The following is a 17,017-nucleotide window of genomic DNA, read 5'->3' on the forward strand; positions in this document are numbered from 1 at the left end:
CCCATTAGATACTGCTTTTAAAAAGCTGGTGTCCCCGTGCCATGATAGTGACATCTAAAAAGAAAACTACCACATTCTTTATAGAGAAACATCTAATTATCACATACTTGATAGTATCATGTCTACTTATCTATTCCATCTGCCACTGTGGGCAGAATGAAGCGATTACGTAGGCCACAAAAAGAAATCTCCCTATGGTTAAGATACAGCAATTCAAAATCATATTCCTTATCCTAATAATAAAATCCAGAGTCACGCACCCCAAGCCCTGTTAGTTATATGCTTTTCCTCACTGCTTCCTGAGTTAATGAAATTAGAGCACGCTGCCTATGCCAACAGAAAGGTTATGTACTTCCGAAGCAATCTTCAGATAAAAAATTTGAGGCACAAATCTGATTTCTGTCACATATTTTGACTGCAGCGAGCAGGACAACTTGTTCTTTGAAGTTCAATTAGTCATTTCCTTTTAACTGGTAGTTACCCAATTGAGACTAGATCATTACATACCATCTGCTCACGACAGCTATATGACAGCTATATCCAAGAACGCTAATTTGAGGGGGATAAGGCATTCCATTCCATTTCAGGCTCTAAACTCAGCTCACAAGGACAAAATATGTCATAAAGAGAGTAAGAATAATACTCGGTGTCCTAGATTCTTCCCCTCTTGAATGCAACAGCTAAGAGAACACCATGGCCAATAGTTTACCTGGAGACTAAGTAATAAAAATAAAACACCCTAGATGCTATCCTGATCCCAAGTTGATTCCACCCATAAGTGTAAAAATATACGAACACCTCTTGTAACCTAACAGCAGTCAATTAGATACTTGTCCTTTCTGAACTCCAAGGTAAAGGCAGGGAAAGCAATTGTTCCCCCATCCCACACTAAAATAATATGTGTTATTTTAGTTTACACTAAGCTATCTAAAATAGAAAGGTTATAAATCCCCACTCAGTCATGAAGCTCACAAAATGATTTGAGCTCAGCCTAACCCAATGATGAAGAAGCTTTGGCCCTCCACATGTCATTGGACTACAACTCCCATCCCCCCTGATCATTGGCCATGCTGGCTGTGGCAGATGGGAATTTGAGTCCAGCAACATCTGGAGAGCCATAGGCTCCCCATCCCACACGGTTTCATAGTGAATGGGCAGGATAGGAATGTTACTACTACTACTACGCTTTGAAAAATAAAATAAAGGGAATTATGCTACTTAGCATCGCTGTGAAAAGTCATTTAATTTTAATATTTATTCAATATCATTTTAACTATTTACCACCATTTTCCTTCCACCTCTCATCTTGCTTAAAATGTAAGCCTAAGGGCAAGCTAGTGAATTTTAGTTTGCTTTATATATAGTGCCTAATTGATTTAGGCACTTTGAAACAAGTACCGTATTTTTCGCTCTATAACACGCACCTGACCATAACACGCACATCGTTTTTAGAGGAGGAAAACAAGGGAAAAAACATTCTGAATGAAACAGTGGATGTATCATTTTTGGGCTTCATGCTGTGGCCACAGACATGTGATCTGATGGTGAATTTGGGGTGACCCAATGCAAAAATCCTGAGAATTCCTGTGGATCCATGCTTTGTAACCACGTTTTTGCACCATTGCAGCCCCAGGCAACAGTGGGTGCGTGATTTTTTTGGTGCAGGCTGTAGCCATGGACATGCTATGTGATCGGATGGTGAATTTGGGGTGACCCAATGCAAAGATCCTGAGAATCCCTGTGGATCCATGCTTTGTAACCACATTTTTGCACCACTGCAGCCCCAGGCAACAGTGGGTGCGTGATTTTTTTGGTGCAGGCTGTAGCCATGGACATGCTATGTGATCTGATGGTGAATTTGGGGTGACCCAATGCAAAGATCCTGAGAATCCCTGTGGATCCATGCTTTGTAACCACATTTTTGCACCATTGCAGCCCCAGGCAACAGTGGGTGCGTGATTTTTTTGGTGCAGGCTGTAGCCATGGACATGCTATGTGATCTGATGGTGAATTTGGGGTGACCCAATGCAAAGATCCTGAGGATCCATGTGGATCTATGCTTTGTAACCACATTTTAAGTGGGGAGCGAAGGAAAAACAAAGAAGGGACATGAGAGGGGTGTGCAGAGAAGCAGCTGGCTAAGAATGCAGGAGAGGGATTTAACGGGAGGGAGGAAAGAAAGGCAAAAGTTTCCCCCCACCCAAGCCAGCCATCTCTCTCTCTCTCTCTCTCTCTCTCTCTCTCTCTCTCTCTCTCTCCCTCCCTCCCTCCCCCCTCTCTCTCCCTCCCCCTCCCCCCTCTCTCTCCCTCCCCCCCTCTCTCTCCCTCTCCCCCAGCAGCACAGAGAGGAATTCTCCTCTGCTTGCCTGGAGGGGAGGGGCTTTCCCTGCTCTTTGTTCCGTTTCAGCAAACACAGCAACGAAACAGAGGAGGGTGGGCAGTAAGACCCTGAGGCAGAATGCAGGAAAGCAGCCACTTCCTCTTTTCAGGTTTCGCTTCTCCGTGCAGCGCCGCGATTTGATTTTTTGCCTGATTTTTCGGCTCCAGAGACCACACATTCGCTCTATAACACGCACAGACATTTCCCCTTCCTTTTTAGGAGAAAAAATCTGCGTGTTATAGAGGGAAAAATACGGTAATACTGTGCAGTATAAGCAGTTGTAAAATAAGACCAAAGGCAGAGAGGGCCACACAAACATCTCCTTGGAGAAGGTGAAAGTTGCTTTAGTCCAGAAATAGACTGAAAGTGCACCTACAATATGGCAGAACTACTCATCTGTGGCACTGACACTATCAGCATTGCAATGAGTAAAAGGAAACACAGGAAATGTAGTAAGAAAGTTTGGGTGTTGAGACTTTCAAGGGGAAACCCTGGTTCAAGACTCCACTTGGCCACAAAGCTGAGCAGTGACAGGAAAGGCACTGGATAGACTGTAGAGTTGTGTGTGCATAATGAGGTTGGCAGAATCTTATTTCCCCACAGCAGCCCCCCAACAGCCTATCCAAACTGATACGCAATTGTTCAGGGTGGCTAAAACCAGGACTGCAAAGAGCTCCAGAAGGAGCTCTCCAAACTGAGTGAATGGGCAGCAAAATGGGAAGCGCAATTCAAAATAAACAAGTGTAAACTGATGCAGGTTGGACAAAAACTCCTAATTTCACAAATATGCTCATGGGTGACCGACCAGGAACGAGACTTTGGGGTTGAAGTGGACAGCTTGATAAAGATGTCAACCCAGTGGCTGGCAGCTGTGAAAAATGCAAATCCCATGGTAGGGATAATTAAGAAAAGAAGTGAAAATAAAACTGCTGATATAATGCCATTATAACAAACCTACAGAGTGGCTGCAGTTGGGAAAGTGAACAGTTTGGGTTGCCTCCTCTCAAAAAGAGTTTTGTAGGGTTGAAAAGGATTCAGAAAAAGGGCAACCAAAATGATAAAGGGAATGAAGCACCTGTCCTATGAAGGAAAGGTTACAAGATTTGGGGCTTTTTGGTTTAGGGAAAACCTAAGAGGTAACATGAAATTATGCACAGTATTGAGAAAGAGGGCAGAGAATACAGTAGTTTTTCTCCCTCTCTACAACACTAGAACTCACGGACATCCAATGCAGCTGAATGCTGAAAGATTCAGGACAAGCGAAAGAAAGTACCGTATTTTTCACTCTATAAGACACACCAGACCACAAGACGCACCTAGTTTTTGGAGGAGGAAAACAAGGGGGGGAAAATACTCTGAATATCAGAAGCCAGAACAGCAAGAGGGATCACTGTGCAGTGAAAGCAGCAATCCCTCTTGCTGTTCTGGCTTCTGTGATAGCTGCGCAGCCTGCATTCACTCCATAAGACGGACACACATTTCCCCTTACTTTTTAGGAGGGAAAAAGTGAGTTATAGAGCAAAAAATACGGTAAATTGTCATGAAGTGAGTAATTTAACTATGGATTTTGCTCACACGAGAGGCAGTGAATGGCTTTGAAAGAGGATTAGATACATCCATGGAAGATAAAGGTATCAGCAGCTAATAACTCTAATGCCTATGTTCTAGCTCCACATACTTCTGAATACCAGTTACTGGAAACCACAGGGGGAGAAAGTGTTGCTGCACTCTGGTCCTGCTCGTGGGCTTCCCATAGGCATGTGGTTGGCAACTGTAAGAACAGGATACTAGACTACATGGGCACCTGGTCTCCTCTAGCAGGCTTTTCTTATGTTTTCGAAAAACAAAAGGATAAATAACAAAAGCAAACTGGCTTTAGTACCAAAGAGTCCCCTGCTTTCTTTTACGAACAGGACTCGCACTTCCTAACAGAACAGACTGTATTGAGGAAGAGTGCTGTTTCCCCTCAGTTTGGAGTTCCAGATTTTCACCCACTCATGTGAATCAGTTTTATGTAACACTCTGGCATATAATTTGCATCCTACTCACAAGCCAAGACTTTAGCATTAACATCTCTCTCATATAGGGGTTATTTAAGGAATGTGCGCCTGGTGTGTTTAAAAAATGTGTATATCATTAAACACAACTGTGCGGTCCTGTATCTGTAACAAAGATGACTTGTCTTGCAAGAATTAGGGTACTTCACCAAAAATAGAGCCTCAGATGACTTGTGCATGGAATGTTAAGTTAAAATGGTCCCAATGAGTGGCATCACGTTGACAATTATGTGAAGTACTTTTCCATTCACAAAAAGGCTGTGTCAAACTTCCATCAGGGGGCAAAAGTGTTGAATGGTAAAAAAGACTATTGAGCCTTTAGAGCAGCCTTTCTCAATCTTAGGTCCTCCGATGTTGTTGGACTACAACTCCCACCCTCCATAGCTAGGAGGACCAGTGGTCAGGGATGATGGGAGTTGTAGTCCTGCTCAAGCCGATTCTAAACAAAACACTAACTTTTACATGTTAACCAGTGAAAAGCAAATTAACTTATAGCTGGGGGGAAATGCCAGCCAACTGATAATCAAGTGGCCAAACATTTCCTAGACAGCACATTTCAAGCTGCAAGCATGTGTGTAGGGGGTGGGTGCATGCTGGAAAACCCTTTAACAGAAGACAGGTGAATTTGGGGAAGAGGTCAAGGGGCAGCTTCTCTCTGACATTCCAGGTGGCTATGTTCAAGGGTAGTCTGTAACATGTACAAAGCAATTTAACTAGATTGATGATTGTCTTGAATAGTCATTATGTTACCTTTTTCTACTCTTCATCCTATAGATAAAAAATTCATTTTACATTTGCTTATAAATGCAATTGGCACCCAGTCATAAAGATTTGTGTTGTCCTAATTCCCTGCACCTCCTGATTCTTTTTCCTCCCCTACATGCACAAGTAATTCCTATTCTAAATATTTGAAGAATACTATAAGCTTTTGGGTTCAGCTTCAACTACTTAATGATTCAGGTCTAGAAATTCAGTATAACATTCAGAAAATATATTGGAGCCATTGTAACTACTTGGGTTAGTTTCCCCACTCCTAAAAGGGACTGACAGATCCATGTTTAAGATAGTTTTACCTGCCACCTCTTTCCAATGCAAACACAATTCCTTTCTTCTGAAATGAAAGCAGTTTGTCTTTTAAGTTTTCAGGTAGGTAAGACAGTCTTTCACTGACATCGGAAGTTGAACCAGAAGTTTTATGTGTACAAGTCTCTTGGATGACCTTGGATGCCATGTTCCACCTGACAAAAAATAAGAGATCTGATTTCAAAATGCCACACTCAGTATTCTCCAGCACTTATCAAAATAGGTCATATTTGAACACATTTACTTCATAAATAGTATCAAAATGGATATGGTTGCAGTTCAAGGACTCTGGTTTATAAGCTGTTTTATTAAAACATTGTTAAATGTGTACGTGGGTTTATTTGTACACATAAGCATGTTAAATTGATCACTGGAGTACTTTGAATTCAACTTAAAAGTGCAGTTCAGGTGATAGGAGAGTCCTATGCCCTTTGTGTATAGCTGGCACACAAAGTGCTGTGAAACTTAATAACGTTAATGAAATTTCAGAGAGCACAGTAGACAAAATTCCCCTTTGGAGGCATCACTGCACAAGTGCTTCACTGAATACAACTCAATAATAATATTTTTTTAACGACACTGGAATGATTATGTGATTTTAACTTAGGCTAAAGTGGTTTTTATCCTCAGAAGAGCCTACTCCTCCACCCTCTTTCTGTATCGCTCACTGACTGGAAGGTGGCAAGCCTAGAACACAAGTGGAAAAGTGACAGCAGCCTCCTCTACAGGAAGGCAGGTCCTTTACACCTGGAGTAACTGAGTGATCCAGCCACACCTAATGCAGTGGTTTACCTGACCTCAGCAAAGGCTGATTAGGAAAAAACAAGGCCAGAAAAAAACCAAATCATGCAAAGTTAAAGAAGGCACACTCCATCAATAGCCATTTTGGATGGGTATTAATCCCCACTCTCACTGTACAACAGCAATCCTGTCACACGCAGATTTTACTACAATCAAGTGGGGTATAATTTTGGTTAAATAAATTGTTAAAGAAGACTGGGCATTATTGTCTTAGCTGTTACAGGGCACTGGAAGTAGCACAAAAGAACCAGAATCACAACTGAAGTACAACTATGAACTATATTACAGTAGCCTGGATCATTGACTTTTATCACCTATAATAATTAATCTTCTTACATGCAATTGTGCTGTATCCTAATGAATAGCTGCATTTATGGGATGAAGTGACACCCTCTAGGTACTAGAATCTTTAGGAAAAAACCCTCAGGACAGGTAGCAATATTGCTTCACTTCCAATATAACAATGAATGCTCACTGTGCAGTTGATGCACAGAAATGCTATATTGGGTTGGTAAGGGTAAAAGTAGGGTAAAAGACCCCTTGACGGTTAAGCCCAGTCAAAGGCGACTATGGGATGCAGTGCTCATCTCGCTTTTTAGGCTGAAGGAGTTGGCATTTGTCCACAGGCAGCTTTCCGGGTCCTGAGGCCAGCATGACTAAACTGCTTCTAGCACAATGGGACACTGTGATGGAAGCCAGAGCGCACAGAAACGCCGTTTACCTTCCTGCCGCAGCGGTACCTATTTATCTACTTGCACTGCTAGGTTGGCAGAAGCTGGAACAGAACAACAGGAGCTCATCCTGGCACATGGGTTCAAACCACCAACCTTCCAATCAGCAAGCCCAAGAGGTTCAGTGATTTAGACTACAGTGCCACCCGTGCTTGTAACATCACATGGATGGTCTGTGACAGGATCTTGCTGAGTTCATTTTACAGATTCAGCTCTAGACATGATCATTGTTGTTGTTGTTGTTTAGTCGTGTCCGACTCTTTGTGACCCCATGGACCAGAGCACGCCAGGCAATCTTGTCTTCCACTGCCTCCCGCAGACATGATCATAGCCAGGTTTTATTTTGGGGGGCAGCAGGTTTTATGTTAGGGGGGCAGAATTGAGTTATTTGTTATGCAATTGGTCAGTTAAGTATTTTTATTGATTTGCTTGATTTAGGGGGGCAGGTCTGCCCTCCTCCCCACACCCTGGCTATACCCATGACTCTAGCAAACTTAGGAACAGAAAAAGCTGTCTTATACAAAGTTAGATTACCGATTCATCTAGCTCAGTACTGTCAACACTGACTAATAGCAACTTTCCAGGGTTCCAGACTGGAGTTTTTCCAGTCAAATGGGCATTTCTATCCTTAAAAGGAAGCATTGGGAAGAGTAGTAGATGTGCGAGAAGTATTTGCAACATACCTTTGAAAGCCCAGTTAGTCGCTGAGATATTAGGCAAATTTCAATAGTGACCATGGGCACTAACCTTTGCTGAAGACCACCAGTCTAATCTACTTCAGTTTCCCGAGTATAAAATGTGGAGGGAGAGGCCAGGTAAGCATATACCACCTGGAGCTTATTTGAGGAAAGGCCGGATGTAAATACAAAAAGTAACACCACCTTTATTGGGACACAAAGTAGTAAGCCTAGTAAAACTCCTCTTCTGATTAAATGTTAAGCAAAGGAAACCCAGGAATGGTGGTGGTTGGGAGTGGGATAAAAGGATGTTGCTGAGCAAGATGAAAAAGCTGCATTTTATAGCAACCTCAAAATGGAATGAATGAGGCATTACATAGATGGGCAGCACAAAAATATGTACGATTACTTGAAAGTAAGCCCCACTTTTGTTATGGTAAGTATGCAAAAGACTCCAGCCTTAACAGGGTTGGGTTACTGCTTGGTGCAAAAATCTCAAGCAGAACTGTTCTCTGTGGAAATGAAGAAGCCAGTGGTAATTTGGTAGTGTCTCCAGCTCTAATCAAAACATGCACTGGGATCGCAAAGACACAGAGAATAAATTTAGGTAGCGCTTCTTCATACCTATGGCCTTTATGGAAACCCAAGTCATTTTGCACAGTCCCTAAACTAACTGAGACTACATAACCCGATGTTCACTTAAAGGTAAAGGGACCCCTGACCATTAGGTCCAGTCGTGGACAACTCTGGGGTTGCAGCACTCATCTCGCTCTATAGGCCGAGGGAGCCGGCATACAGCTTCCGGGTCATGTGGCCAGCATGACTAAGCCACTTCTGGCAAACCAGAGCAGCGCATGGAAACGTCGTTTACCTTCCTTACCTATTTATCTACTTGCACTTGGACGTGTTTTTGAACTGCTAGGTTAGCAGGACATGTTCACTTACCTGGGGGTAAATCCCACGGAACTAAATGGGGTTTGCTTCTGAACAGATATACATAGGAATACCCTCCACATTTCACCTTACCTAGTACCTCTGTCCTAAAGTGAATTGAAGGGGTGTCTGTGGATATATCTGCCTTTCTGCCACTCTTCAAACCACTTCAGTCTAGGAGTTCAGGAATGCCGTTCAGACGTTGCATCAAGTAATCACTCTCGGGTGCAAGCAGAACTATGCAGTATTTTACTCCCACGTTTTTGACGGCCTCCTAGTCAATAGGTCTCACTAGTTTAAAGAAAACTGCACTGCCTCAACTACACGAAACTTGCTTATAAATTACTATTCCACTTCCTAGACCTCGAAGCGCCTTCCTCACCGAGACCCGCTCTTTCATCCGTGCAGCAATCGTAGCAGCAGCAACTCCTCCTCCTCCTGCCGCAGCAGCCAAACAACTTTTTCGCGCTCAAACGCAGCGGAAATGACCTCAAACCGAGAGCGCGGTAGACTCAGAGATACTTCGTTAGCAAGTGCCTGTCTGCATGGATTCTTTTTTCTTTTTTAAAAAAGATTAAAATGGCGGGCCTCCCCTGCACTTGTGTTCATTCGCACACCCTAGCCCCATTATGGCCAAACAACGAGAATACAAACAAGCCCCCTTTCCCCTCTTTTCAGGAAACAGAACAGCAATGAGCACAGATATCAATGCACCGTTTTTCAGTGTAAGCCACATGGAACAAGAAGCGATGGAAGATCACAAACAATTTGGGCGGCTGATTTCATGTGTAAGGGCGGCGGGTATAGGAAGCTGCAGAGACGAAACTGAATAGATAGGAAGGGTGGTGGGTTATAAAGGGAGGAGCTTTTAGGTTGGGATGAAGCCCCATTGAACTCAGTTTTATAATTATGCGTATGCAGGTTAAAGAATTTGCAGTCGCGCCTTAAAATAGTTATTCCCCGGATTAACTGCACGTTAGAACCGCATGGCAATCTAACGACGCCTTTTAAAAGGTCACGGCGAAGATGTAAAGCACGTTTGGCCACCCTTGCAAGTACAAACTCGGGGTTACAAAGGGCGATTATAATCCTGGTTAGCGGTTGTTGCGAGTAATAATAAAAGCCTCCGGGTCCTAAAAGGTGGCCTGTAAAAAGCGATGTTTATTTGTGGGCGCTTCCGACGTCGAGTTTGTAACGGAGATCCGCCGGGAGTAAGAATGGCTGGGTCGATGACGGATGCATGATGTGAAACGCTGTGAAAACGTCAGGTTGATTTCAGCAGAATGAAGTAGATAAAACACATTTGCTTGGAAAAAAATAATTTAGGAAAAAAGCACACACCCAGCAAACTTTTTTTGGCACCTTGAACAACAGATCTATCTGAAGCATAAGCTTTCGTGGGCTAATAATACGAAATAGCAAATATGTTTTGTACAGGGCATTCCTTTTAGTTTTTTGCTGTAACCGGCCAACATACCTGTGCCTCTAAGATTTAATAAAAAGCAGTTTTAGAAACACACACGATGCATTTGCATCGGAAGACAAGAACCTAGAACAGCTATAGGAGATAGGGTTGTTTGGGGTGGGGTGAGGAGAAGGAGCCGGTGTAGCTTTTTCGGGTTGCTAAGACAGGCAGGGCGATCCTATGCCTACTTAGTAACAAGACCCACTGAATTCAGTAAGATCGCAGTAATGAAATATATAATGCAAGCAGGTTGCAAAGTGCCGCTGAAATTTTTGGCAGGCAGACAAGCGCGCCATGGAGGCAGGCGGGAGATGCGTAGGCTGCTTTTACCTAAGGACTCAATGCAGTGACTGGAGGAGGAGCCTGCTAACCGCGGCGACAGAAGAACTTGGGGTGGAGGACGTAATGATGCGAGTGGTACAAATATAAGGCCACAAATATAGTGCTGCAAGGAGGAGACCTTTCGATTTTAAGGCAACAGACTGTCAGGAGGCGCCTTCGGAATCTAAGCAAAGCTTCTGCATCAAGTACTACAAGTCCCAGAATGCCTCGCTTCATGGACCCGTTCATTGAGGCTAAGGCGATTTGGAAGCGTTTCTTGGGATTTGTGGTCTATCCACCTCCGTAATATTAATTACTGTTTGAGCCAGAGGACTTGCCCCGGCTGCATGTACGTCCAAGACGCCGCCACAGAGGGGAACTAAGGCCAGGTGCCATTTCGGAACAGACCGTAAAGCCTACCTATAACTAGCGCTCGGGGCCGTCAGTCACCTCAAAGCGGCAACGCCACTGGTCACAGGCACCTCCGAGGGTGGGGCTTCCGCATTGCCGGTCTTCTAAACCGCACTCCGGTCTCCAATTGGCCGGCTTCCGGCCGTCGCTCGGCTTTAAAGGCGCGGCCTCCCATTGGCTAGCATTCGCTTCACCGGGGCGTTTTTTCCTGCGTGGGCAGAATTCTGGCCCACTCAGCGTAGAGCTCCGGGGCTGAAGAGGCGTGCTCCAGGCGCTGAGTGGTTGGGCGGGGCGGCAGTCAGCAGCATGTGGCGCCGCGATTGGCTGGCGGGACCCGTAGAGGGCGGTTCTCTATGGCACCCGCGGCAGCAGCAGGAGGAGCCGGAGTCGCTGTTGGGGGCTGGTGATGGGGTTAATTCCCCCTCGTGTGTGAAGCCCCCTTCGCGAGCCGGCCTTGCCGTCGCCTTCATCCCCTTCCTCCTCCCCTCCGCCCGCTCGTCAAGGCTCGCGCCATTGCGGTAAGTTCGCCCCCTCCCTCCCTCACCCCCCGCCCCAGTTCCATTATAAATATCTCTCTCCCCCCCCCGCTTTTCCGCCCCCTCCGCGCTCTGCAGAAAGGCTTGGAACCCTGCGAGCCGCCGTCCCAGGCGAGGGGGAGGTTGGTCTTGCCCTTTTGCAGCGCCGCCACCACAACGCCAGCCTCTCTCCCTCTCCCTCCCCCTCTCTCTGCCTCCCCCCCCCCGCGCCCTGACCGGCCTGCATTGGACGGAAGTGCGCGCCAGCCTCGTGGATGCAATTGGTGCAGTTACGCCCCCGGGCCTTGCGGTGGGTCGGGGGGGGGGGAAAGTGACCTCCCTCCCCCCCCCCCCGCAGGGACAGTGTGGGGTTGAGAGGGGAAGTTGGTGGGTGGATGCAGTGGGGTCTGCCAAGCCCCTAAGCTTTGCATTCGATGGAAGGGCTTCCCTGCTTCGGGCGAGGAAACACGACAGCTTCAAAATAATGTCATGGCCAGTCTCCTCCTGCCCCGGATGGCAACTCTTTTATATTATTCTCAAAGGCAGGCATTATTATAACCTGAGGGCCTGCCGTGGGAGAAATCCCTGCCGCTGCCCCCTTCGCCCCGCAATGGGTGCCGTCCTAAGATACATGTCTTCCCAGTATCTGTCAGAAAGGGAAGCTGGTCCAGGAATGGATGCAGATAGATTGATATTCATATATATTCATTCTCTCGCTCTCACTCACTCATTCATATATATTCATTCTCTCGCTCTCTCTCTCTCCCCTCTCTCTCTCTCTCTCTCTCTCTCTCTCTCTCTCTCACACACACACACACACACACAGAGAGAGAGAGAGAGAGAGAGAGAGAGAAACAATCTCTTGGGACCTGCAGTGGCTAACCCGTCTTCATTCCCTGTGAAGTGTTGATTCATCCTGAAATGGTTAAAAGAAGTGGCTGGTTAAAAGCTGTGGTTGTCACTTTGGTTCTAAGCTTGAGGGTTTGCCATCCCAATCCGTGGATAGAGCTGCCTTTGCAGATTCCTCTCTGTTCCAAAGGGATACTTGGCATGACAGTACTCTTGAGATCTTTAGTGAAAGGGACTACACCACAAGGTCTGTAGGGAGTGTGAGGCTTTGTATATCGTTGGACTTGTGAGCGATACATATGTAGGTTATCAGCTTGGAGACTGCCCCCAAGGAAGCAATGGCTTGCTTTGAACTTTGCGTCCTCTCCAAAGGCTGTGTGAGGTAATCCTTTGGCTTGTACTAGTAGAGCATCATATGCTCGTCAGAAAATGGCTGGTGCACATATAATTCTGAAGACTGCAATGGGAGACAATATATTTCCCCGTTGGTGCTCTTTGACCCACTTCCCTGGGCTTGATGGGGGGTGGAGGCAATAAGTTCTGTTAGCTTTAGCAAAGTGTCATGGATTGAGTTTGTGGGTGCAAGGTAGTGTTAATTTCCCTAGTCCTGTTTGAGGACTGATTTCTAGCATCCTCAAGAGCTGTAAGTGCAACTGGGTCACCAGAGCTTCAAATAGTGCACAGTAACTGCCTCATAGGAAGGACTTTAAAACTGCATACTTGCCCATATTATAATGTAAATGCTTTCCCCCCCTCTGTGATTACTTAGGGGCTTGTTCACTCTTCAAATAGCTTGTGGCATATTGATAGCTGCTAAAAAAACCAACAACAACCCAGAGCAAATATTGAGAGAACCAGTGGTTAAAAGTGAAGTACACAATATTGTATTGGGGCTGACTGATCGTTTTGCCTATTGTGTTGAAATGATTTGTTCATTTTTAAAATAGCTAATTACTGATACCTTTAAAGGTAAGGAATGTTTTCTTGTTCTCAAGGTAACAAAGAACTGCCGGGTCCCCCCATGCTGTGATGTAAGGTGGAAAATTCATCATTTCACAAAATTAAGGAGTAATCCAAAATGCCTGTCAAATTTGGTAATTTAAAATTTGTAATCTGTTTTATGATATTTGGGAGCTGCTTTGGAAGACCAGAAAGTGACATAAGTGTTTACATAATGTTAATGATTTTCAGTGCCTTCCATTTTTCTCCTTAAAATTTAAACCATGTGTGGAAAGCACATGCTATTGTGTTGTCACAAAATATTTACAAATATTCAAATAAAGTTTTGGATTTGTTTTTAATAATGTTAACTGTGATTTATTGAATTTGTATCCTAATCAAATATTTTGGCTCTTTGAAATATTTTATGCATACAAATTAACATTTTGCCCTTTTTGATTTATATCGGTTAAATTTAAATAATATGTTAAATTGGATAGCTTTTGGGTCTCAGATAATTTTCCAGTTCAAAATTTTCCAGGAGACTGGTGTCAATAACCCCTTCAGCCTGCAGTCAGTGTTCCTCTTCTAGAGATTGTAGCCAAATGATTTTGAGATCTTCCTTCCATACAGGTTGTATGGACCATCATGGCTGTTGGAAAAACTTTAATACTGAAAGCAAATTGGAGGTTTGCAAAGTGGCTTAACTGTTGATGTATCTTAGAATGCTTTGATCTTTTTTGGAGGTAGAAAGGGAATGGTATTTGGTAATGCTGTTTGGTCTCAATTGCTTTACTCAAAAGCAGGAGGAGTCAAAATATTATTTATTATTTAATTTAATATATCCCCCCATTCCTTGTGAGAGTCTTGGGTGGTTAACAGTAAAAAATGTAGCATTGAGAAACAAAGGTAGAGCCGCAATAGATAATACAACATACACTGGTTTCCCATTGTGTATGAGAGAGACTTTGTAGAATTGTTAAGGTGCATTCATATCTTCTCCACCTTGGATATTACAGTGATAGGATAAGAGCATTTGTGGCGTCATAAGCCATTTTAAATTATTGGTATATTGTACCATGTGTATTATAGAAGTTTCCTAGCCTAGTACATATTCTACATTTGCATTACGTTTATCTTACTTGAAACTAAGTACTTTTGTAGTTAACTTGACACTTTGTCTGGACTGGATTTGAATAGGAATATTCTCTGTAGCACTTGCAAAAATGTGACTGTATTCTAGTAAGTTAAGTATATTTTTAGTGTCTTTGCAATTCTGGTTTCATTTTTAAAGAAATTGAGCGATTTCCTATGGTAAGTGGCATTACAGTGGTACCTCAGGTTAGAGAAGCTTCAGGTTACAGATGCTTCAGGTTACAGACTCCACTAACCCAGAAATAGTACCTCGGGTTAAGAACTTTGCTTCAGGATGGGAACAGAAATCGTGTGGTGGCGGCGCTGTGGCAGCAGCGGGAGGTCCCATTAGCTAAAGCGGTACCTCAGGTTAAGAACAGTTTCAGGTTAAGAACGGACCTCTAGAACGAATTAAGTACTTAACCGGAGGTACCACTGTATAGGGTTGAATCAGTCTTTACAATTTTTCTCTCTATACTATATTCAGATAGAATTATTGTACCGTCGTTGCTTGGTGTTCATAATAAGTTATTCTGCAGGAGCTTACATCAGATTTAGAAACAGCACAAAGGTGCTGTATTTGTTTAGCTTGGGCTTTACTTGTGTGCATCTGTGTGTTGGTCTAATTTTTTTTTAATGGCTTCTGTCAGTTGTGGCATCATTGCAAAACAGCTGGCCAGCATGGTTTTGCCTTTGTGGGAATGTTATTCTTCCTGTTCCTAGTTGTGTCTGGCACCATGTGAGCTGCTGTCCAGATGGAACAGGACATGAGCTACATCACTGTCTGCTTTTAGCAGCCTCTTCATGTGACATTTAACTTAAAAGTGGAGCTGCGTAATGTCTAGCAATGTAGAACGTTTGAATTGTGTTGTGCGGGGGGGGGGGGGGGAGGCAACAAATAACTTTTTAGCTATGGTAAGGACTTACAGGGGGGGTTGTGGGATTTTGCCAGCGAAAGATGGTCAGTACATCCTGTGGGTTTCTCTTGTTCATAGTTCTAATTATGCCTGGCAGACAGATTTGTGTGATGTATCCATTCTGCTTCAAGTGTTTTATAAAACTAGTCATAATTTGGGAGAATGTGCAATGGAAAATGTAGTTTAGTTTGCTGTTGTGAGTTCCTTTTCCTTTCCTTTTTGTGTTTGCAGAATATAGGTGGAGGAGTAAAGATGATGGATCAAAATCCTATGATGCTTGTAGGTGGTAATTTTAAATGAGCAATCTCTGACTAGTTCTCCCTGCAGTAGCACCAAGCCCTTTCCTTCAAGTTTTGTAAAAATGAAATAGATGAATCAGGGTATGAAAGGGAGGGAAATCCCACTTCTGGTGTGAGGGAAGAGTAGCAGTTGGACTCTTCATCAGGCCTTGACATCGGGAGGTGAGGTGGAAATCTGCCAAATTGAATTTGTTTTGAATATGTGACCCTGCTGAGAATGCCTGCCACATGCCCTGAGGCAAATGTTTTGACCCTTATTTATGTGTACAAATATATATTTGTTGTTTGAACCTTGCTTGGGGGGCCATTGGGGGTGGTTTTCGGTTCAGTTATTTGACTTAATTAGGTGGACAAGAGGAAGCCAGCTGTCCCAGGGTATACGTTCTGGTAATTTTTGCTTTAAGTTCTGGGGGAAATTACCAAAAGTGGACTGTTACATGACCTCTTACGATCTCAGAATTTTGCTTTAAGGTGACCATAGTGAAAGGAAATGTGAATGCTTGTTTAGTATGTGTTGGTTTCCAGAAATCAAGTGGCATCTATCTATACTGCTTTCTTTGATGAGGTTACAGAAAACATATTGCTTGTTCCTGCACCAATAAGTAGGCTTCCCTAGTATTTAACTCTGTGTGTTGGACTCCTCATTATAGTGCCAAATGGCAAGGTATGGATGATCACATTAGGCTTCTTAAGCCAAATTGGACCAATCTACGTAGTAGATATGATTGTAGGAGTGAATAGGGTATGCTTGGCTTTTGTACTGTGAGTTCTTTCCTGTATCTGAAGGATTTTGTTGGATGAAATTGTATGCTTTTGTTTTGGAGTCTTGCTTGGCCTTTAGAGAGTTCTCTCTGGGAATCCAAGAGGACATTACGTGCAATGAACTGTAAAGGTACTGTACCCCTGATCGTTAGGTCCAATTGCGGGTTGCGGCGCTCATCTCGCTTTACTGGCCGAGGGAGCCGGCGTTTGTCCACAGGCAGTTTTTCCGGGTCATGTGGCCAGCATGACTAAGCCACTTCTGGTGAACCAGAGTAGTGCACGGAAACACCATTTACCTTCCTGCCAGAGCGGTACCTATTTATCTACTTGCACTTGATGTGCTTTCAAACTGCTAGGTTGGCAGGAGCTGGGAACGAACAACGGGAGCTCACCCCATCGCGGGGATTCGAACCGCCGACCTTCCGATCGGCAAGCCCTAGGCTCTGTGGTTTAGACCAGAGCAGTGTTCCCCAAATTCTGGCCACACAGAGTATCGAAGCATGTGAAAGAAGTGCTTCTTGTGTGCTTAGTGTTTTGAACTCCAGCAGTGCATCTGGCGTGGAAACATTACGTGGTTTGATCTCATGCTGTTGTAGCATGTATGGTGAGGTGTTGCTGTTGCACTCAACTGCAGGTTGTTGTGGTGCTGCCCCTTGCCAAGATCAGGATGGGGGAAGCACTGGATGTTTTTCAGGTACACATGCTTTTTTTTGCTTTCCTGGCACTGCTGGTAGCAGCGAATG

General features: G+C 44.2%; 1 protein-coding gene across 4 annotated transcripts in view; it reads right to left on the bottom strand.

Moving 5' to 3' along the window:
* The window catches only part of ZRANB3 (zinc finger RANBP2-type containing 3), a 43,063-nt gene extending 32,079 nt beyond the window's left edge, over positions 1–10,984 (bottom strand). The window contains exons 1-2 of one of the 4 annotated variants that reach the window (XM_081871117.1): positions 10,853–10,984; positions 5,511–5,656 (exon numbers count right to left, since the gene is read on the bottom strand). Coding sequence is in view for 2 of the 4 variants with exons in the window: in XM_081871115.1 (XP_081727241.1) it covers positions 5,511–5,668 (158 nt within the window). In the remaining 2 variants the exon portion in view is untranslated. Of the gene's footprint in view, positions 1–5,510; positions 5,676–8,755; positions 8,865–9,016; positions 9,429–10,852 lie in introns of those variants that run through there. The other 3 variants (XM_081871115.1, XM_081871118.1, XM_081871116.1) reach the window with 3 other exon arrangements.
* Positions 10,985–17,017: the final 6,033 nt, after the last annotated feature.

This window comes from Podarcis erhardii, assembly GCF_964252035.2.
Source record: "Podarcis erhardii genome assembly, chromosome: 1".
Classification (NCBI taxonomy): Eukaryota; Metazoa; Chordata; class Lepidosauria; order Squamata; family Lacertidae; genus Podarcis; species Podarcis erhardii.